At 33.7% G+C, this 23,732-nt stretch overlaps 1 protein-coding gene across 3 annotated transcripts in view; it reads left to right on the top strand.

The window, feature by feature from the left end:
• The window catches only part of LOC106720305 (inositol-trisphosphate 3-kinase homolog), a 69,942-nt gene that overhangs the window by 23,029 nt on the left and 23,181 nt on the right, over positions 1 to 23,732 (top strand). Inside the window, exon 1 of one of the 3 annotated variants that reach the window (XM_014514921.2) lies at positions 18,967 to 19,107. The exons of 1 other annotated variant lie outside the window; for it this stretch is intronic. In XM_014514921.2, coding sequence (XP_014370407.2) covers positions 19,057 to 19,107 — 51 coding nt within the window. In that variant the 5' untranslated portion in view covers positions 18,967 to 19,056. Of the gene's footprint in view, positions 1 to 18,966; positions 19,108 to 20,106; positions 20,548 to 23,732 lie in introns of those variants that run through there. One more of the 3 variants, XM_014514919.2, reaches the window with a different exon arrangement.

Below are 23,732 nucleotides of genomic sequence, written 5' to 3'. Positions count from 1 at the left end.
ACTAATTCGCGACAACTAAGAATACCTAGTACAATTTAGTAGTACACATACATACATAATATCTTACTAATATTATAAATGCAAAAGTTTAGATGTATGGATGGATGGGTGGATGTTTGTTAGAAGGTATCTCCGGAACGGCTCAACGGATCTTAATGAAATTTGGCACAGATGTAGAACATAGTCTGAAAGAACACATAGGATACTTATTAAGTTTTTTTTTTATCCCGTGCTGACGGAGTCGCGGCGACAGCTAGTAGGTATGTATTTTAAATGAATCGATGTCTTCGAAATTTAAATTGAAATGAAAATTAAAAAAAACGTACTGAATATTTTTTCAAATAATGTGGAAAGCAAACTCATCCATTGTCGTAAGATTGTCACCTTTGAGTTGGGTATTCCATCACGACGTAGTAGCTGTATATGATTAGTGCGTGACGTATTCGAACGTATGACCGCCGGGGGTCGGCGACGGCAGGACGCGCGGGTCACCGGCCCGCGGGATCATCTACATTTCATTACGGCTGTGATTGTCCCCCGGGAGGTTTTTAAGAAGCTTCCCATTAATATTTAAGCGCCGGCCGCTGCATATTCAGCGCGACCTCGGCCATGGACCGGTCATCCGGCGATTCACACGGTGACGGGGGGCTACACGGAGAGCCCGCCTCAACCCGCCGTCACCCGTCGTTACCGTCCGCTCGCCGCCTGCCTCCTCATTCATTCACTCATTACACTTAGAATTCGTAGCTGATAGTCGACACTTTGGAAAGGTACAGAAGGCTTTGTTATTTAGCCTAATAAAATACTTTTCTTAATTTAGGAAAAATGTAAAAGAATATTCATATTCATTTACGAATATGTCGTATTTGAATCGTCTAATCGAACACGTTTTGACGTGCGTGGGATGAATATTCACTATTTATGTTTTATTTGTAAAACGTGTACTATCTACGGTGTTTAATCTTTCTCAATACATACGATGAAGAAAGAATATTTCTTAATTGGTATTTAATACGTCTTTTAAGATAATTTAGTTATTACGTCATGGTTTTGTAATAAATCGTGCCTGAAATTTTAATAGGATAGGGTTGAAATATTATAATTTCTTAAATTTTTTCCTTTGCTTAATTTATTACCACTTCTATCTTTGTTACGATTGATGATTTCCAGATTTTTAACAATTATTTATGCATTATTTGTTACATTTTTGTAAAGTAAATATTTTCTACATTTAATACCAATATTAATAATACAATTATAGTAATGGTTTTGTTTTTTTCTGCGGCCTGTCTAAAAGTTTGGGCTGGTTTTACAGTCACGCCGCTAGACGCGCCGTTGGACAGCGCGCTGTTGGACAGCGCGCGTTTGAACAGCGGTGCACCAAAAACGACATTAGTACGGCGCGTTTCGCTGCTGTGAGACAGTCGTGTACAAACAGATACAAAATGAACGGCAATGCGGTTAGAGTACTGGCTATTTACTTTTTATGGAAAAAAAGGCAACAAAAACGTCGAAGAACAGTAGGTGTTGATCCTTATAACGCTACAAGGTTACTGAGAGGCGAACACGTAACATCTTTCTCTGATTTACGAGAAAATAGTTATAAATTTTATAAATATTTTGTACACAACAGTACCTAACGGCACGTCTCAACGGCGTGAGACTAAAACGCACAATGGCCGTAGAAGCGCACGAGCGGCGCGCGCTTCGACCGCGCCGCGCGAATAGGACGCGTTCAACGAACGGCGCTGCTCAAGCGCGCGAATTTGAAACGCTACTAATACCCCAATACATATCCGAGCGCGCGCGCTCCGACGGCGCTGCCGAAACGCGTGACTGTAAAACCAGCCTTGTAAGCTGTTTAGTCTATGGTTAGTATAGTATACATTGGGTCTACGGTGGACAGCGGGCATTCGGCAGCGGCAGCGGGCACATGGGCCGCGCGGGTCAACGTTTCCCAGCGCACTATGCGCACCTCGCCGCCTCGACACTCATTATCACACTGCCTAAGCATTACCCTTGAATATGATGAATAGAAAATATTGAAATTCCTCAGATCGGACACTGATTTATTGCTCGGATGTCGTAAATGTCGTATAAAGGATAAACTCGTCCGATGCTGCCGACCCCTAGTGATTGTTCATTTTAATTTTCAAATGATTCCATAGGGTTCTAGAAGAGTCCCTGTTTCTTTGACATGAATTATTTTTATGAGCCTGCATTCACAATCATTTTGCCTTTTCATGTATGAGATTTTTCTTTGTTCGTATCATAAAGGATTTGAAAAAGATTTTGGTGAATTAGAAAATACATTATTTTAATTTATTATTTTGATTAACACGTTAACTGCGAGGCCATTTTGGCGGAACTTTCAGCCAGTGCGTTTGAGGCCTGTTCGTGGCAAAGTTGAACTTTTTTCCAGTGCTATTGAGGCCTCTCCTGCCTCACAAAATTATGTTTTCGAAAAACATTTTTAAAAAATCCAAATTAAACGATATTTGCTTGAAACTTCACTCTTATGAACTTAAATATGTGCATAATATGAATCTAGCTTCGCCTGGAGTTAGGACGTTTCGTTAATGAATAAAGTAAAATTAAAAATTTGTCATCGGTTCTGCCTCAAATCGCACTGAAAGGAAGGTCAATTAATGCCTCGACTAGTGATGGGATTAAAAGAGAGTTGTAGTTACGATAAATGTTTATTGAGTATTAATCACAGAAAATGTTTTTCATTAAAACATGGTAAACAAAAATATTTGTCACACTGGACACAAAAAGTCACAAATTTTTTAGTTTTCTTAGCAGCTTGCGTGCCATTCAATGTCAATCTTAATTTTTCGTAGCAACCTACGAAGCGCTTTCTTTGACCACCTCTTTGGAACAAATGATCAGCACATCTGCCGATAGGAAATCTTGGAATAAAATATATATTTTAGATCATCAGCAAAAACATTCAACGTTCTCTGTACATAAACGATGATCAGCACACAATGGTAAAAATTGCCACTATGGACTAAACTTCAAATGGAACTGTGACTTGCTTAAAATAACAGTGAAGAATAATCCACAACTGAGCACACATTTTAAGGCAACACCCATGTGCAAAACAAAATAATGATGATAATTGAGTATTGTTAGTGGTGAATGTGCGTGCGTGCGAATATTATATTAAGTATAAGACGTACTAATCGTGCTATTTAAGTAGAATTAGTTAATAGTAGCTTGGCTTTTAGTGTTGTGTTTCTGGCGCGTAAATACATTCTGTGTCCGATTTATGCACTTTTGGTTCATCATAGACACAGGCTACCCCCTTAAAATTCAAAGTAGCAGTAATTTAGGTTTTGTATGATATAAGTAAAATTTTTACCGAGGTCAACATAGTTTCTCATAACTCCAATAAACATTTTCAAATAAGTCAGATGAAGTACCATTATTGGTTTAAAACGTTAAGGATTTTAAAATAAAGTTCTACGCTTAATCTTTAATAAATCCTGCCAAAACGTCCTCGAAACTCGAAACGTTATCGAAACTTTCCACAACACTAAGCTAGGATGCGCGGCGCCCGCGCCGCCCGCGCTTCGTGCAGTGCGGCCATGAGGCCTACAAATTTTGAGATAGATTTGACCTCAATCCGCACTAGTCGTAATTAATTTCTTTTCAGTGCGTTTGGGGCCTGTGGGACCTCATTTTTATCTAATTACGCCATTGGGCTAGATATCGCAAGAGAAACATTTCTATATATTTGTTTCTGTCGTACTCATAGAAATACTGATCTAGGAGCCTCCCGCACAGAGCGAAACAACCCGATTTTGACTGCCGCACCAGCGAGAAGTCACGCTTTGGGCCTATCCTGCCTCAATCCGCAGTTAACGTGTTAAAGTTTGATTTGTCATCGTCAAAATATGTAGTTTAAAAAATACGACATTTGGTGATCGTACTGCGCACTCTATCATTGAGAATCAGCAATGAAACAATAGTGAATACTGATTGCCTATTTGCGTTTAATGACTGGCCGTTACTGAGAATAGCCGGGCCCACCCATGCCGATTTTGCAATAAATTACGAGCTCTTTTATTTTTAAAACAAATACTCATTAGTTTTATTATTAGTGACTCTGAAAAGGATTAACAATAAAGTGTAAAAATATTTTATATTTGTGACCATAGTCACAAGAATGATTGAACGTGAACGAATAATAACAACGAGCGTATGTGACAGGAAAAAATTATACATATGTGCGACATTTTCCTAGATTAGTTTAAGTTTTGTTTAACACTTTTTATTCTTTATGTCCATGTTATCTTCATAAGAACAGGACTCTGTATCTAATTAACGAGGAAATATATTTTATGTTTGCATTAATTAATAGAGAAAATAGTATCAATATTATGGTATAATCTCGATAGTGTCGTTGACATTGCGGAAGAAAAATACTTGAGATTATAAGTTAATTTATCGCTGTGCAAATATGTTCAGTGATATCGTTTAAAGTGGATATCCACTGGCGAAACATCCATACTAAAAGTATTGCTATTTCAGTTTTTTTCAGAGAGAATAAGGGGACATATCACTATGTTTTCTACGAATGTTTCGGTAGTGGACATCCACGGTTAGTACAAGCTTTTTAATTATCGCCGGCAAATATGATGTGGATTTATTAGAGCCAACAAAAATGCGCTCTACTTTTCCTCTATGTTTTTTTTTAACTTGTAGTTTACATTATTCAAATAGGTTTACTTTTTAACCGAATTTTAAACTATAATGGATTCTCATTTCGTTTGCATATTTTGTTTTCTTGTCAACGTAGAACTTCGCTTCTGGTGAACCAATTTTGATGATTATTTCTTCATTTGAAAGCTGGTAGCTCTGATATATTTCCATATGATTAAGATTTGACCAAAAGTTTTTAATTTTTAATAAAGCTTATTAATTCATATGCCTTATTCTACAAAAAAATATTTTTAATGTCGAAAAACATTTAACAAGAAACCTGTTTTAGTTAGGCCGTTAAAACTATTGACGTCAAACACTGGTCTAATTTGAACCTAAATAATATTTCCATCAATTAATACCGACTTTAAAACCATGTATTATGATTTAAAATTATGTAAAGCTTATATAGGTATTTTGATGATTATACTTTTCCTCGCAGCTTTAAATTTACGTCAATTGAGTTCTTTTATTTCAGGTTTTATATATATTTCGTAAACATTCCTACTGCATGAAATTAGAGTTTTCTGTTTACGACAGTTTATCTACATGCGTCTTGTTTTGATTATACAACAGGTTTGAAAACATTAATAATGTAACTTATATAACTATATATATACGTATACAACGTATGTAACTTGTATATATTTCATTATTTTAATTGCCCTTTCAGTTTCTATAAATATATGGTTAAAAGACATAATTTTTACTCAAAAAACTTGAATTTGAGGAAATAATTTGGCATTTAATCAATAACTTTAATTTTATATTGATGTTGGAAATTTTGTTACGAATATGGTACCGTGAATTTAAAAATTAAACTTTCATTTACATTTTATTATTATTCAACTCTTCGATAGAACGATGTTTGTTATCACATTATCTCTGTGATATCTGAGTTGACATTTAAATAATTAATGAGTTGTTCGTATGTAGTTAGTGTTATCAAGTTTGCGACTTACGATTCAATTACAACCAGAATTAGGTTCATACTAGATATAAACTTGCAAGTATATGTACTAGTGATGTAACGAATGTTGGATTTTTCACATTCGCGAATGCGAATGCGAATGCGAATATTCATCTTCAATATTCGCGAATGCGAATGCGAATGCGAATGTTAAATTTCAAATAAAGCGCGCGCAAAATGTTTGACATTTCGTGTCGGCCATGTTTAAATTGAACATAGCCGAGCCGATACAGGTTGAATGAACGAAGTTAGTCACAGAAAGTTCATTCGAAAAGTATTGTTTTGATTTGAGGTTAGTTTGGTGTTATTGCATTTCCCAAATTTAACCCAATTTTAAATAGAAATAAATATTTTTTGTTTTTGTAAAAAGCTTATTTACATATAGTCAAGTATTCATTATTTGATTTTTTAAGTTTATATTTCATTATCATATTTAATTCTTAGAAAATATATAGTGGGATGGAAAAATATATAATTAAAGCCAAAAAGGTTATAAATTAATATTATATTTAGATTTGATTGGATCTCTGAAGTTCTGTTTTCACAAAAGATACTTGAATTTAGAATTAGATTTTTTTCAAAATATATGTAAGGCATGGACATTCATTATTTTTTCTGTGGTGGAGTTAAGTTGTGATTTTGTTAATATTTTAATTAGACTAACAAGAACAAAAGAGAAAGTGTTTCTAATTTAGTTGCTTACCAAGACTGTTCCATAATATTTTTTTTTAATTCAAGTATGGTTAAATAAAAATATATAAATCTTATCAGTTGTGTTATCATTTCATATGCAACCATATAATAATTTCCTTTTTGTTTGTTAAATACATTCGCTAAATATTCGCATCGTTTTTTGCGAATAGGAATGCGAATGCGAATATCGAAAAATATGCGAATATTGGCGAATGCGAATGCGAATGCGAATATTCGTTACATCACTAATATGTACCTCTAACATAATTTTCTGGATAGTTTTTTTTCAAATATGATGTGTTAGTTAATACAAAAATAAATAACAAATACATTTTATCGTAAAAAACCTTTTAACTTACGAAAAATAACAACGTGTCTAATATTGGAAGCAAATATGTATAGTTAAACGAAATGAGGATAGCGAACCTCATTCGCATAGTAGAGAAAGCTATGCGAGGCAATAGGTGCGTCTTTCGCAATATCTACTCTTTGGATATAATGCGACAAGTTTATCTGCCCGGTACGCAAAAGTTAAAATAAGTACAATAGCTGGTTTAATACAATAATGTGTGAAAAATGAAACTCTAAAAATTAAAAAAGTGCTCAAAGTTTGTCCTCCAATGTGGCAAAAAAAAAACACAAGATCCTTGTTGTACTGGAGATGACTTGTTAATGTCTTGTCTATTGAGTAATATTCTATTTATAAGCAGGTTTTACATATTTTCTGATAGAAATAATAACGATAACAGAGTAACCCATTACGATTACGGGCAAGATAAGTTTATCGGACTATATGCTCTTGCGCATCATGAATAGAAATCGTTGTTCACTTTGAACCGCTCGTGGAAAGATATTTTAAATTGTAGAAAGAATTGTTTACACACTTTTTATATTAGCAATGTCGAAATTGAATTCGTCTGTTACAAAAAATGATATACGTAAGCAATAAAAACTGATCGCCTTGTTAACTTTTTATGCTACTGTGTTATAAAGGTGAATTTACATAAGCGAAAAATCAAAGTTGAAAGATTTTTTACTACATAAATTTATAAAACTATTAATTTTGAAGATACAAAAAATAGAAAAAAAACACCTAATTTAATTATTCGGTTTGTTATTTAATAAACCTTGTGTCGTCATATTATACCGGTTAGATTATTCTTCTTTCTTTTTTAATATTTAAAGTTATACTATTGATTTTCCATTTTTTTATATTGGATCCTCATAAGAATTTAGATCCTAGTAATATATTAGATCTATGTTCGTATGATTTTTAATTTAGATTAATGGTCTATTATAGGTATTATGCAAAGCTTTTTTTATTTTATTATTGTGTGTCTTGGTGATTCATAACAAATAGAATAGAGCGACTTCTATGGTCTCTTCGGTATGTACTATGTATGGACTTCGGTATCTTATGAGTTTATAGGTGAGTAATATTTTATAACATACTAGCTGTCGCCCGCGACTACATCCGCGCGCAGTCAAAAAAAAATGAAAAATAGATGTTGGCCGATTCTCAGACCTACTGAATATGCTCACAAAATTTCATGAGAATCGGTCAAGCCGTTTCGGAGGAGTACGGTGACGAAAACTGTGACACGAGAATTTTATATATTAGACTAGCTGTCGCCCGCGACTCCGTCCGCGCGCAGTTAAAAAAAATTAAAAATAGATGTTGGCCGATTCTCACACCTACTGAATATGCTCACAAAATTTCATGAGAATCGGTCAAGCCATTTCGGAGGAGTACGGGAACGAAAACTGTGACACGAGAATTTTATATATTAGATATAATTTTGATTTAGCTAGTGAGCACACACCTTGATATATATCCTATAACAGTTTCTACTTGGATCGAGTTCATATTGTTCAGTTCATTGTCAAATTACCGGTGTGTTTGTGGTATTGTAACATAAGAAGTCATGTAATGCTATGCGACATTCACACAGGATACATCAGAGCAGAAAGTAATTTAGGCGGTATTTTTAATCAAGAGTATTTGAAGCAGTATTTATAATTCAATTGACAATTTATAATTAAGTATCTATAACTTTTCTGAGATATTAAAATGCTTGTTCCTTTAGAGCTTCTAGAACCATCTATTACCGACTTGTGAGTTCACTAACAAAACTTGTTTTTTAATCTATCAAAATCTCAAACAAAAAAAACAAAATTTTTTGAATAATAACAATTATTTAGAATCAATTAAGGATAGAGCACATTTGTGTTATAAAAATCGATACCTACTAAGGGCTTAGCAACTAGATTATATTTTGATTAACTCAGAGTCATCATACCGTAAAATCTCAATTAGCACTTCTTTTCGATATCCACGCGAATTACTGAGTTTGTAATATAACCGGTTAGTTATAAGATGGACAGTAAACAAACATAGACGACTGGTTAATGAGATGTGAAAATACTTTGTCTCCATTTATAAAAGGTCCTTCCTTCTTGGCAGTGGAACACGTTAATAAATTATACAAGTTCTTACGTAATGTTATGCCTACGCTAAACTTAACTAGGCAAGTCACGTTGATATTCTTGTGATCAGACAATAAGCTTTGCATCTCTGGCGGGCGCCGTGGGGCTGTGACGTGGATGCAACTGGCCGTGTGGCGCATTCCTAATTCTATACTTTACTATAATGATGCTGAGACAATAATGCATCAGCGTCATCTTCTACAATGTCGAGTACAAAACCTTCGATTGTTTTAAATTACGGTATTAATATCAAGTTGCCGACATTTTCGAAACTAATACAAGGGTATTAGTTGGCTAAAACACGCGTATTAGTTGTATTTGTATAGAAATATATTCTAAAGAATTATGAGTGTAGATCAGAGTCTTTATTGCAAGCTAATGTCGTAAACCTCTTTGAATTAAATCAAAATCAATGATGGTATCAGTGCGGACTTATATAGGCTGATTAAGTAATGCCTAGAAGGTACTCATATTTTATGTGATTTAATGAAGTTCCATCCAACTATATGTACGAAACAATAACATTTATGAAATAAATCGATGTACTCCTTAAATTCGATGTCCTCATATCATACATTGTGTATGTCAAAATAAATAATTTGTAAATAACTCGCGAACAATGTGTAATTTCAGTATGTATCACTCGACGACGTAATGTTTATGAAATTCAATTTGCTCCGTTCTCCTTATGATAAAAACTTGTCACCGTCGTTTTTTTTTAATTTTATTACCTTTGTTCTGTAACTCATTGTCTTCTTGTACAAAAACAATGTTAATTCACGAAACGAGCATGAGGTCAGCTTGCATTGTTGATTACAACCAAAATTTTTACTTCGTGCTGTATTGTTAATGTACATATTATGTACTAGCGACCCGCCCCGGCTTCGCACGGGTGCAATGCAAAATATACCTACTATAGAATGTCCTTATACACAACGTTCACAGCGTTCACATTAGAAACCTTTAAATTTATCAGTGTTTCTCTACTATATTATGCATTTATTATACATACAAACCTTCCTTAAGAATCACTCTATCTATTAAAAAAAACCGCGTCAAAATCCGTTGCGTAGTTTTAAAGATCTAAGCATACATACGGACATACAGCGAAAGCGACTTTGTTTTATACTATGTATTGATTACATATAATCTTATTAAGTTCATCTTCAAAAGATCTTTGCTCCCAAATAGTGTATGTCAGGCATTTAATGTAAGCATTTAAATAAAAGAGTTACACAATATATCATGTCGTTTGGTAGAAAATGTGAAATAAAAAATTATAATATTTTCCTTCCGGCAGGTTTGAAAAATATTAAGTTAACAAAACGATTGTTTATTTCTTGTGATATATGCTTTGTTTGATTGCTTTCTCTCGACGCGAAAAGACGAGTAATAAATTTTAAATAAAAATATCTCAGAAAACACTTTATTAAATTTCCGTTAAATTAATATTCTAATGCTTGAGTTTGGTTAAAATGCTTAGCACAAAAATTCATTTTGGCAGTAAGTACATCTTTTTTCATGGTAAATTGGTTGGTTGGTTAGGTCACACAACTTTTGAGGGACAAGTTTTATGCCTGTATACCACATGCTAAGTACCTCTTACACTTCATTGTATATTTCTACCGTACCTGTTTTCATATATAAATATCTCTGGTATCTTATAGACGAATATAACATAATAAATATATTGTGGCATACTTCTTTAGTCCTTCAATCGTTACAAATCTTTGAGGCATCTCGAATGTCTGAAGCGCGGGTTATCGCGTGGTCTCGGCTGTTTCCACTACGCTGGCGTCATGTCACCAACACAAAAATAACATCCACTTTGTTCTACTTCCATTACTGACATATATCGCATGTACACACGATAAAATGCACATGACCTTATGTAAGTTAAGAAGAAATATTTAATAACAGCAAGATTAAATTAAAGTGTCCAAATTAAGCTCACGCTACCGTACACCTTGAGTACGTAAGCTAGGGAAGGAAAATAATGATTTCGAAGACAATCTATTGAGTGATTGATAAAGAATCAATGCCGCTTTTATCTGAGACAATGACGAATGGGTCGTTGGTACATGCGCTTTAAATGAAATACGTGTTTCGTGTAAATATTACATTTGCGAAATCTCATACATATCCGGCCTTTTTACAACAACCTCTTATCATATCTCGACACCATATTATTATGCCAAATTATAATACTTTTTGCACCTTCACGTAAACGGAACAAATCACGTACTTAACCAGTTTTTAATAAAGTTAAGCCATGCACTAACGTCATTATATTTATTTCGGTATTCGTCACTTATCGATGATAAAATTAATAATACTTTAGTCAAGTGTATCATTAAAATATACGGCTAAGTATTTATATGAGGTTCGATCATTTTTATAATTCCTGTTAAAGTTATTTAACTGAGTTAAAAAACCAATACAAATGTAAGTGTGACTAGTCAATTCATCATCAGAGGTTAATTGAAACTCTATGAATAATATTTAATTTATCATTGGTTTTTCCTACTCAATAAATGTATTTTGTGTATAAGAATTATCCTTTGAAGTTGTACGGTTTTCATGTAAAAAATATTAAAAGAAGCAGATGCATCATTGGTATAGAATACTTAATTTTCTCGAATAGATATATCTGAGTCTAACTGTGAATAGATCAGTAGATACTCACGTAAAGTCACAACTAACGGTCGTTCTGTTTCATCCTTTATGTCTTTAGTTAGATTTCTTCACAAGTACGAGAACCTGAATTCTCTTATAATAAAATAAGATTACGACACCGTACACTTAGTGTATACATTGAATGTCTGTATGAACACTAGTGCTTCCGATTGCAAATTTTATTACGACACGATATTTAACTAGTGTCTCTTCAGCGGCCGTGTAAAAATCCGTACAAGTGAAAACAGTACAGATATTAATGTCGGATATTTATGTGACAACTAGGTGTCGGCCGCGACTCCGTCCGCGCGGTATTAAAAAAATATGTAGCCTGTGTTCTTCCAGACTATAGTCTACATCAATGCCAAATTTCATCAAGATACGTTCAGTCGTTTCGGAGATACCTTGAAACAAACATCCATCCATCCATTTAAACATTCGCATTTATAATATTAGTAAGTTTAGTAAGGTTTATGACATAGTTTAATTGAGCCATTACTCATGACTGTCGTGACACTTTGACAGATATTGTTGTCTCTGTTTTGCCAAACAAAATGTAAGGGATGACAGTATGTTGTGTCGATACAAGTTCTCGGCAATCGAAACCACAGCTATATAAATCCATATTTTGTCCTTACATGGTGACTTTTTAAGCCAAATTAGAAAAGCTATAAAAATATTATACCTAGTTGACACGTTGAAAATGCTGTCATTGAATATTCAAATAATTAGTTTTTGTCTGTGATGTTAAAAGGGAAACGACACAGTAGATAAAAAATTAACAGGATATTGTCGTGATAAGTGTTAAATGAATTGCCAGTTTATTTTTAATTAGTTAATGGATTTAGTTTTTATATCGTAGGTTATTATCATTATTCTGTCATGAATTTATATTTTTATTACGTTATTATATCGATACTTGTTAACGTGTACTTAACGTATCGAGTAATAAGTAACATTAGGTATATTAACGATGTTTGACTTGTGTTTGACTTTTTATCAATATTTTATCTATAGGCTTTGAATTAGCAATTACGCAATATTAAAATATGTAATACTAGCTGTGTCAGCGCCTTCGTCCGCGTTTAATACTGTCTTTGGGTAGCCTAGTTTTTCTTCTGTGCCAATTTTCATCAAGATCCGTTGTGCCGTTTGGGACATACCTTCAAACAAACTTCCATCCATCCATCCATTCATCTAAACTTTCGCATTTATAATATAAGTAAGATTTATGTATAGAATACAATGACTCAAGACAGGACATCCGGAGAGTAAAATATTCGAATCAAATTAGTATAATATTGTTTCTTAGAAGCATCGCTGTTTGGATGAAAAAATCTTTGCTACAGTTATCCGTTCTTACCATTTATATGTATAGTTTATCCTCTCCAACGTAATAGCGCTAAGGGTATATATCTTTTTTTTGGACTTTGAGACATAATTTTTATTGAATTAACCGTTCTCTGACACCGCATGATCCAAAACGATTCAGATTTATTCTTGGTGGCCTACGTCAATCGTTAAAACAAATCGTTAATTCCTTATCCTCAATTTTTTTATTACTAATTTGAAACCAATGTGATATTAATGTATAAAGAAAGAGGATTTTCTTGGCGGTGTGGTGTGTACGTACATATTTCTACTTCATAGAACTACTATGTTATTTAATACCAATGTAATTTTGTTTACCTTATTTTTTAAGTACGTCACAGATTATGATTATTCCTTTTGAATGCCAGCTGTATTATATGGTGACGTACTGTCGCTATTATAACTATATTGTACAGCACATCACGTAAGTTAACGTAGGTACGCCGTGGCATTTACCACGACCGAGTGAGTAATTGAACCGGAAATGCTTGTAATCATAGTAAAATACCCAGAAGCCCAACCGGCTAATGTTTGTATAGAATGGATAATAGCAGTAGGGTGCGTAAAGTTGACTAGTACATTAATCAGTTAAACAAATTAATAAACTGGAGTTGTATATGTCAAGTGGCTTACAAAGTTTTGTTTTGTAGGAAAGTTACGAAGAAAACTATCGAATAGTCTTGATTTGTTTATGAATTGATGAAAGAAATACATGTTGTATGTGCAAATTACATTCGGTTCAATTCTAATTATTTTCTGCGTATTTGTATATTTATCTTTGTTAATATTAAAGGATACAAGTACATCATCTAGACGGTTTGACGTCAAAATTCACAACCGCTTAATTACAGTGATTACCTGCTGCTATTAACATTATTTAATTACTATTATTATAATAACGTGTTGTTAAAATTGCTATAATTTTACATGATTCGATATTATCATTAGTTAGGTTTTTATAACTAGCATAATTATACATTTTTACGATAGAGATTTTGAGATATCAACACTAAGGGGCTACGTAAGTAATTCTTAAACGTTTGATTGCGGTCATAAGTGTTACAAGTTCAATGAAAATTGTATGGTACATAAATATTGTTGAAAGTTGTCACATGCAACATTGTCAACAGAAAACATTCGCACGGTGCGCTCGGCTTCCGTTAATTGATGCCCGTCGCGTCTTCATGTCGCACGTGAATACGATCTCACAATGCAACTACAGCGTGAGAACTATCCGCAGTAGCCCCACAAATATTGTTTCTCACACCTCGCTTGATGTTCGCCTGGTAACCATCGTCGTGTCGCGTAATTATTGAGACCCGCAAATTGCCCTAATAGAGGAAGTGCCCTAATTATTTGTATTGTCCAATCGCTGCTCAACCTGTTACATTTATTTATCCATTATCATTACTTATAACAAATATAATAAATATAATGTAATCTTAATTGTTTAACATGAATAAATAAAATGAGAACTATTACATTATCAATGCGTGAACATCCATTAACCTTTGACAATGTCGTGATGGAACATTTCTGATACAAATCGATTCAGTTTAAGGGTGAATATTATTATAGTTGCCTAAAGTACGTGAAGTTATACGATTTTAGACGTTCACTAGACGGGATCTGACCTCCTTATCTTTTGTCGTAGACGGCGCCTCGCGACCCTGTCGTATAATTACAAAATTATTCAACAGATCGCTTTATAGGTTGTTTATTTTTCTTTTTTTTATGTAAATAAAGGCAATTAGTAAAATTTAAATAATGATAAAATATTATACGCGATCTATAAATTGATACTCTACTGCTATTTTGTAATCCGAGAAGCGAAAACTTTGTACTTCTCCCTTTTTAGGGAAATTGTGTGAACGGATGAACGTGAAATTTTACATAGTTTAAATTAATTTGGAGAAGTACATAAAGCTATTTGAACTAAAAATATAAAACCTTTGATTATGAATTAAAGTCGAATTTAGTACAATGGGCGTAGTACAAGTTAATAAAATACAACTACAATTATATAAAGATAAATTGTAAAATTTAGTTACCATTATACAGTCAAAATCTGTTATAACGACATCGAAGGGACTACTCATATTGAGTCGTAAAAACCGATAGTTGTAACAACCGGTGACAGGTATTAATAGGAAAGATATGTAATAACATTCAGCCAGGACCTTTGATTTTGGTCAATTTAACCGGTATGTTGTTCTAAACGATGTCGCTATAAACGGTTTTCATTGTATTTAGTTAATCATGGTTATTGAAACATTATTATGTGTAGGCTTGCAAAATGCGATCTTTACCAATAAATAATGAAGTACTTATACTGAAAGCATTGTGGTGAAACATAAAACCACGTTGACGTCAATAATATCAAACGGCGGCGATCAAAGGGTTAAAAGATGTGTTTAACTAAATAGTGTCAAATTTTTTTTGTAGTCATATAGAATATGTCTAACTGTTTTTATAGATTGTCTAATTTGGTGATATAGTAGGATATTTTTAAATTCTGATTGACCCTTAAACATGAAATTAAATACTATTGTTTAATTTATACATTTAGACCAATTATATATAATACTAAGAATTAGAAATTTTACTACATATATTGTTGGATTAGACGATTTTAACTTTGAATTGGGTGAAAAATATAATTAGTCATAGTACGTTCATTCATATTACTTACATTTGCAAACAATGGTTGACCTTTCGTTTTGATTAGTGAAGCGTCATTCGATTCGTATTCTTAATAGTTTTCTTAGTATTCTCCCTGAGGTTACTATCTTATACTATTACTTTATCTTGTGTGCGTTCCCTCCTCTGTCGATTACGGGTAGGCGATGCATCTGCAATTGTGGATGTCTATGGACAGCGGTAAGCGTATTCAGGTGACCGCTTGCTCGTTTGCCTACCTTGTTAAAGTGCCACAGAATTAATCAAGTTTGTTGATTTTTTCTAAATTAATAACTAGTATACACTAGGTGAAAGAAAACATCGTGATGCAACCTGCACATATCTGAGAAGAAATTTAATGTTATGTGTGAAGTCTATCAACCCGCACTGGGCCAGTGTGGTTGACTATGACCTAGTCACCTCTAACTTAGTAGCTTCACGTATAACGAGCTGATGATGATGATACACTAGAATTTTAGCTAAAACATCACAATGTAGACTCGATCAGATAAGAATAGTTAAAAAATATATAATTTAAATAGTAAATGCGTATACGTGTGCCCTTAAAGATAATGTTTATGGAAATTTATATAATGACTATTCAATCTGATAAATTCGTTGGTGAATATTATGTAAATATACCTGTCTCTTGTAAAATTCTACGACATTTGTTCAGTATGCCGAAATGAATAATTATGTGAATTTTGATAAATATGTATGTGAGAGGTGGCCAATTGACGTCAACGGCCTCCAGGCACCTAATAAAAACGCTATTAGAGAAGCTTCGCTGTTTGTTGGTCGACGTCCGCTTTGAAACACGCTCCTCGCTTTTGCGCCCTTCCATGCATTCGCCTCCGCTTCATCGTTCACTATTGACCGAAACTGTGACATCGCTCGCTAAGGCCATTTACCTCCGTATTCTCGATCGTTCTATTCACATTCGTAAATAGAAATTAGACATTTCGATGTATTTATTTATGTTAAAATAGCTTCCGCATATTATTCATTTGATTTGGTTAATTTTACTAGTTTTCGTTTTCTATTCGTTATGTAGATGTCTGTAATAATACGAGAATATGCGTGTTCAGCTGACACTGATGAATTAATAATAGGTTCAAAAATTAATGAATACACGTCAACAAAGTTTGAAATTTACATATATAAGTAGGTATATATATGTAGTAGTAGTATTATGTTTTTAGTATATGTTATAAGTTGTAGCTGTTTGCTTAAAACATAGCGTCAAACAATTTGAAAACCGGCGGCTCCTTGAGCTAGATGCCAGACGCGACGAGCTGAAAGCCCGACCACCTGCGGCTATCAGCTATAATTACGTGAACGGTGTGCTCTCATGTCCGCAATGTGCGAGGATTTTCGCAAACAAAATTGGCTACATAAGCCACATGCGAGCACACCAACGTCAAAACCGGAGCTGAAGACAGTCGCCGTGGCCGATATCGGCCGGGATTACATCATCATCATCATCAGCTGTTTGCTTTATTCCATATTGCATCCCGCCAGTCTTCCTCAAATATCAGTAGGTCCTCTAATGACATCAAATCTGTACAATATTTTTATTATGTTCTTAAAGTCATGTGTCGGAGTAACTATATTTTTTTTTTACCAATGATAAATTAATTCCATTTCCTGCCACATCACAGTCAACAACGGTAAAAATAAGCAATTAACAAAATTGGTTTAGAATATAGGGCGAACGCGCAAATATTAACTTTTATTTATATACTATATGTCGCCCGCGACTTGGTCCGCGCTGAATTAAAAAAATAATAATAATAAGTTTCCTATGTGTTCTTCCAAACTATGATCTACATCTCTGAGAAATTTCATGGAGATCAGTTGAGCTGTTCTGGAGATACCTTCAAACAAACATCCATCCATCCATTCAAACATTCGCACTTATAATATTAGTAAGATAGATTTATGTTATGACCTTTGTTTTCGAATACGGCCGAAAAATTTAAATTTTATTAAACTTATTTGTTACTTAATAATATAAAGCCATCAATGTTGTGTTAGTGACGTCAATCTTTACATTAAATATTTTAGATAAGATTTAAACGTAAGCGCCGTGGAATTCTAATTCGTGTGCGAACTTTATACATCGTATTAAATATTTGAAATCTTTCTTATTCTTATAACTCTTTTCATTTTAATTTTCACATCATGATCACCATCATCATTTCTTTCAAGTTTATCATCTTTCGTCATTTCAAAGCTGCAAGCAGAGCTCGTGCAAACCCACTCTATCCTCTTAAGTTACTATAATCCGATAGACCAATTACCTGAAACGACCGGTGGTAAAACAGGATGCAGTGAACCGCCAACCAAAATGGAATCCGGTTGATGCCCTCTAAGGCGCATCGCATCACTTTGTTATATTGCCAGAGAAGACAATGTTTCAAAACACATGTAATTAATTCATAACGTATTCATATACTTAAAATTCAACTTAAATTTTAATTCGTTATTTTACTGCTACATAACGTCGTTAATAGTAAGAAGATCTAATAAAAAAAATATATGTATAATAAAGTATTATCTTGAGTGGTATCACGGCAAGGCATTGACGTCAGAGAGTACAGGGTCGGCGTCTGCGGCGTTGCCGATCGGCAAAACGTGCAGTTTTATTGTTATTAATCTTGGTTAATCTTAAGTGGATACCTTTTCTATTGTTTTCGTTATGCAAGTTACACCGAAAAGGTAAAAAATTTGAAATACGACCATAGTCTTAAAATGTTGGATTTAGTTTTCCGATTTCATTCGTACCGTTCCGAAAGTATACTAAATTTGTACAATGACAATCATATCTAAATATGTACAAGGTTTACAAATTAACTTACCCTTGGTTTCTGAGACTAAAGTCTCTATTTAAAACATATCGTTAACCCTGTCATTATTTTTGAAAAAAACGGAGACGCCACTATGTTTGAAACGGAGATTTATTCTCAGAAACCCACGGTTAATTGCTTTCTAAATTCCGAAAAATACTCGACCATGACCTGCCCAAATAAACTGTTATGAATAAATACGAAATAATCAACATGCGTGTCAATAAGTTGCCTAAAATTACGAGTACATTGAGTTCAAGGTATTTTATTTTAATTTTCGGTAATTGCACCCATAATACCAGTAATTAGCAAGGGATCAAAGTCTGATTTTATATATTGTGTCTTATAGCTTAGGAAATAAAGTACATTATCGTCCCAGTAAATGTATACGCATGTGTAAACACTACAGTTTGTATAGAAAAAGGGGACGCTCCCGAGCTGCGTGGAGAGGAGTCGAAGCAAACGGGTTCTATGACGCGAAGTTCGCTCAATATGGCTGAATTGCTTAAAGAATTTGGAACCGTTATATTATCAATAATCTTATCGCTTCCAGTGTTATTGTTATTTGTCTGTAGATTTAGTGTAATTATAATGAACTAGTGCATTGGATGTTTTAACTGAATGTGGGAATTACCAGAAGAGGTTATGTTGACAAAAGAGCTTTTGAATCACGTGAGTACAATGGTATATTCAAAGCTTGATGTTGTCATTTATTGTTGTAAAATCATGACAATATTTGTGTTTGTAAATAATTATTTGCAATGGAAAAGGCATGTGAAACATGCATGTTTGAATTTAATATTAATTTTGTCTATAATTATATAAAATAAAATATTTAATACATAAAGTATTTATAATTGTAAGTCAAAATCATATTGTACCATTTAATTATGTATTCAAAACATATAGCAATATATTGAAGGTACTATCTACGTGGACAATTAATAATATACCATCAGTTATTACAAATAAACATCTAATAATATAACTGTACATTTTAAAATCTTGCAAAATTTCGTTCTGTGTTATTATTTCAAGTTTGAAAAATGGCGCTCTATTCACTAGCAGGTACCCATATTTAAAGTTTGAATAGCATAAATGTTTGTCAATTTCAGTAGTCGTTTACAAATACAACGATATTGTTCAGTTTGCAACAATAACAAAGCAATATTTCGAAGCAAAAGTGTTTTTATGTGCAAGACAATTTATGTGCTGGTGTCTACGTAGGAGAAACAACAATATGCAGAACATAACGTGCGAAGAATACAATAATAATGTAACATATATTTATTACGCATTTAACTAATCCATAAGTTACATAATTTAAACACGTTATACAGTGTATAAATGCAAAAGGAAAATAAAATATTTTTTGTCGGTCCCGAAGTATCAAATACGCCAGAAACTACAAAAAGTTTCTTAAGTATTTATAAAAAATCATCAAATCAAACATAATAAAAAAAAATATAAATAAGGATTGTCATAATTTTAGTAATTTACCTGACATTAAATTTAAAAACAAATTTTGTTCCCGAAAGGTTAACGATGGTTTTTAGCAAGTAGTGGTCTTGCTTCAGCCGGGCACAGGCATTCATAGTAACCTCTAAAGCTCCAGCTTTCTCCATATCAAATGTGATCATTTCAGCCACTATATATTTGTATATGTAACATTTATTTATAGTAAAAGCGGGTCAGGTCGGTGGCCTGGCAGCGTGGTGCAGGGAAAGTTGTTCGAGCGTGGTCGATTCATCGAGTACGTACGAATGTAGGTACGTTTCTTTTTTTGCAAGCGCGGCGTGTCGGGTTGCGGGTTGCGCATGCGCGGCGGCCGCACGGTACGTCAGTGTCTCGCGGGGCCGACGTTCACTTCGGACGCGCGATTGGCGTTTGTGTTCGTGACGGTGACTATCGAACGTGCTTATGAATTAATAAAGTGTGTAGTGAGTGCATGTGTGCGTTGCATCGACAATGAGCGGCACGGGAGTGGCGTCCCGGAGCGCGGAGCCCGTCTCCCTGCCCGCCGCCGCCGACCTGCCTGTCAGGATCTACATGCGCGCGCTCCGACAGTACCACAAGCTCCTCGATCTCAAGCGTTTCACTTTTAAAGAAAAAGTAAGCCAACCATCGCATTAACATAGCATTTTAATAATGTTGTTTATTATCAAAGCACGATTTAATTAAATCTACGAAACGATTATTTTACACGAGTATCTGTTTAATTAATTTGAGTTTCGTTGCAGAAATGTGTTTTTCCTTAAGAAGAATATCACAAATAGGTTTTAGTTATATTTAGCATTGTCACTGTTCATTATAATCATGTCCTAGTATGGACATATAATGAGGTCAACTGCTGCCTTTACTAATTGTTTGTGCGGATCAGACGTCATTCCAGTTATTTCCTCTGAATGGGGCTACAAATTTGGAAGAAACACGTGCATGTAGAGGAATTGGCTGTGTGACGAACATTATCGAATTGTTTCAAACTTAAAGAATGAATTATAAGAAACATGAAACACGACTAACTCTATGGAATTATAGAATGACGTAATAAGACCGTGCCATATTCCTAATAGGGTTCTTATTTCATTATATGATCTGGCCAGTTTACAATCACAGGTAAAGTAATTAACATAGAGTTGAAAATTGTCATACATTGAAATATTTCAAAATACGGGATCAATGGGGACTATTCAGGGTTCACATATAAGGGTGTTCCAAACTTTTCTATTAATTTTCAACTCTATGCTAATTGTAATTGTAATGTTTGACTAAATTGTATAAGTCTATTCCATTTTCCTAAAGCTTATTCGATTCTTAAGATGATCAATAACCCTTAAAACAGTATCCGAAGAAAAGCAAATAAACAGAGCGGTATGAAATTATTGTATGCCATTTATATTTATTTAGACAAAAAATATCTAGATTTGTTTCCTGTCAAACTTCCCATATTTATTATGATTATAAACAGTAACCAATAGATAAGTTGACAGGTGGCATTTTATCGTATTCGTCCTTCGCTTTTATAGGGCGGCAAATATTGAATAACTTCCCATATGTTCTTTCGAATATATTTATTTTAGTGTAGTTCTATTTCAAGTTTGTGACAATCAGAAAGTACAAAGTTCTCATTAATAAAAATATAAATCTTAGTAATATTATAAATGCGAAAAATTAGATGGATGGATGACTGTTTGTTTCATGGTATCTCCGGAACGGCTCAACGGATCTTGATGAAAGGTATAGATGTAGAACATAGTCTACTCATTACGATATGTGTGTCCTGCGCTGAGGATGACGTTTATGTAAGGTCGACGTACTCCCACATAGAGCGGTATCATCCAAAAATTTCAGCTTAATCACAGTATTCGATGCTTAATTAAGTTAAGGTATTGTTAGAAGTCCACACAAAAGAAATCAAACTAAGGCTTTTTGTTTTAGAAAAAAATATACAGATGAAATAAGAATCTTCTATTTTGAAATCGGTTAAAAATAGAAATATTAATATCCTTAAAGTTAGTGCGTCGTAGTAATAGTACTTATTTACTTATGATGATTAATGTACGGATGAAGTTGTTCTAGACGTTTTGAGATAAGTATTGTAATGAACCTGTTATTGTAATATCACTGAAGTCCTGCATGCAACACGCTACTACTAACACACAATCGGTAAATTTAGCGCTCCGTTTATTATAATTAACCGTAATTATCTTAAAGCTATTATAATCTTTTGCTATGTTGACTTAGTACCTTGAGAGCGAATCGAACGAAGATCAGTGACACATATGAATCTTATAAAAGACATTTAACTAATAATTTTCTTTTAATTCAAGAGTAATTGAAACTCTGTTAAATAGTGACTAAAGAGACATGTCATTTCGTCTGAAGTTGGCAATGAAAAAGTGTTTACAAATCTATTTGACCAGAAGTAATATTGTTTTCATGTTAATTCTAATATTAATCTAATAATTATATTAACATGGCACTGGGTACGATCATCTAAACATATAAATCTGAATTCAAATGACATTGAAAGCTCCTTTCGGTTTCTGACGGATATCTGTACGAGGTCATTGCAACACCTCCTTAACAACGATATCATTCACACGCCGAGCACTTTCATAGCGCGATTACTCCAAGGCCAATCGAAACTTGAGCATAGATAAGACGACATATAAATAAACACGAGAGTAAAAATATCGCATTAACAATTTTAACACTGCATCAATAAATGATACTGGCATCGTTGAAGCGTGTTCCATGTGACCTTAAGTAACGATATCGGTAAAAGGTAATTGATATATTGGCAAAAATCTGAATAGCACAGATCTTTAAAATCGAGCCTAAATTATTTAATACACTGCATTTTTAATAAGCATATTGTTTAGTATACAAATGTCTATCAGCGCTTTTATTGCACGGTGTGTGTGTGTTCGCTTTTCCGTAACAACTTCCGGAGGCCGTATCGCCGTTTTCGTGTCACGCCTCCCAATCGGCGACCACAAATATGGTCTAGAATATTCCGTGGGTGTATCGTGTATCAAACTGGTTTGTGTTTCATTTAAGTTAGGCATTAAAATCTCAAGATGAGATCTTCATGACGTGTAGTTTTTTTAGAATGGTCCAGTATTTATTTAAACTTTAAGTCAAATAATAACTCAGAAATTGGTTTTTAATTCTTTGTTTTGGGTAAATATAGTAAAATGTTATAATGCGTGTGATAAAATGTTAGAATTAGAAAATAAAAAAAACATTTTACAATTAATCAAAATCAATATTAAATTAATTACACCCATAAATAGTTGTTAAACATAAATAATAATATTCACACGCGTGATATTTAAAAGTTTATGGTGAAGCTATTGTTTTGTACGAAACAATCGTCAAGACCAAAAGTTATTGCCAGCTACAAATTCACTTATTTTATCACTTAATTAAAATACATAAAATTTATTATTTGTGTTGCATAATATTCTTTTTTATACATATGTATCATTGGTAGACGCCAGCAACAACATCTGTTGCACGAATCGGCCGGCTCGCCCGGTGAAATACTACGATCATACAGAAGACAGGCGTGAAGTGGCAATGATTCCGCGTTTCATCTGACGAGTGTGGTGCCGGAGTCCTAATTTTAGTCTTCTTTCCCTTCGCACTCTTTTCTTATAAGGAAGAGATGGGAAGGGGAAGTGGATATGATGGAGGAGAAGATGCATAGGAAGGGGAAATATTCCCTTTTTACGCGTCTCTTCCTCCGTCGATTAAAGGTAGGCAACGCATCTGCAATTGCGGATGTCTAT

The sequence above is a fragment of the Papilio machaon genome, chromosome 4 (genome assembly GCF_912999745.1).
Source record: "Papilio machaon chromosome 4, ilPapMach1.1, whole genome shotgun sequence".
Classification (NCBI taxonomy): domain Eukaryota; kingdom Metazoa; phylum Arthropoda; class Insecta; order Lepidoptera; family Papilionidae; genus Papilio; species Papilio machaon.
Note: the sequence above shows the minus strand (reverse complement) of the source record. Positions and strands in the feature narration are given on the sequence as shown.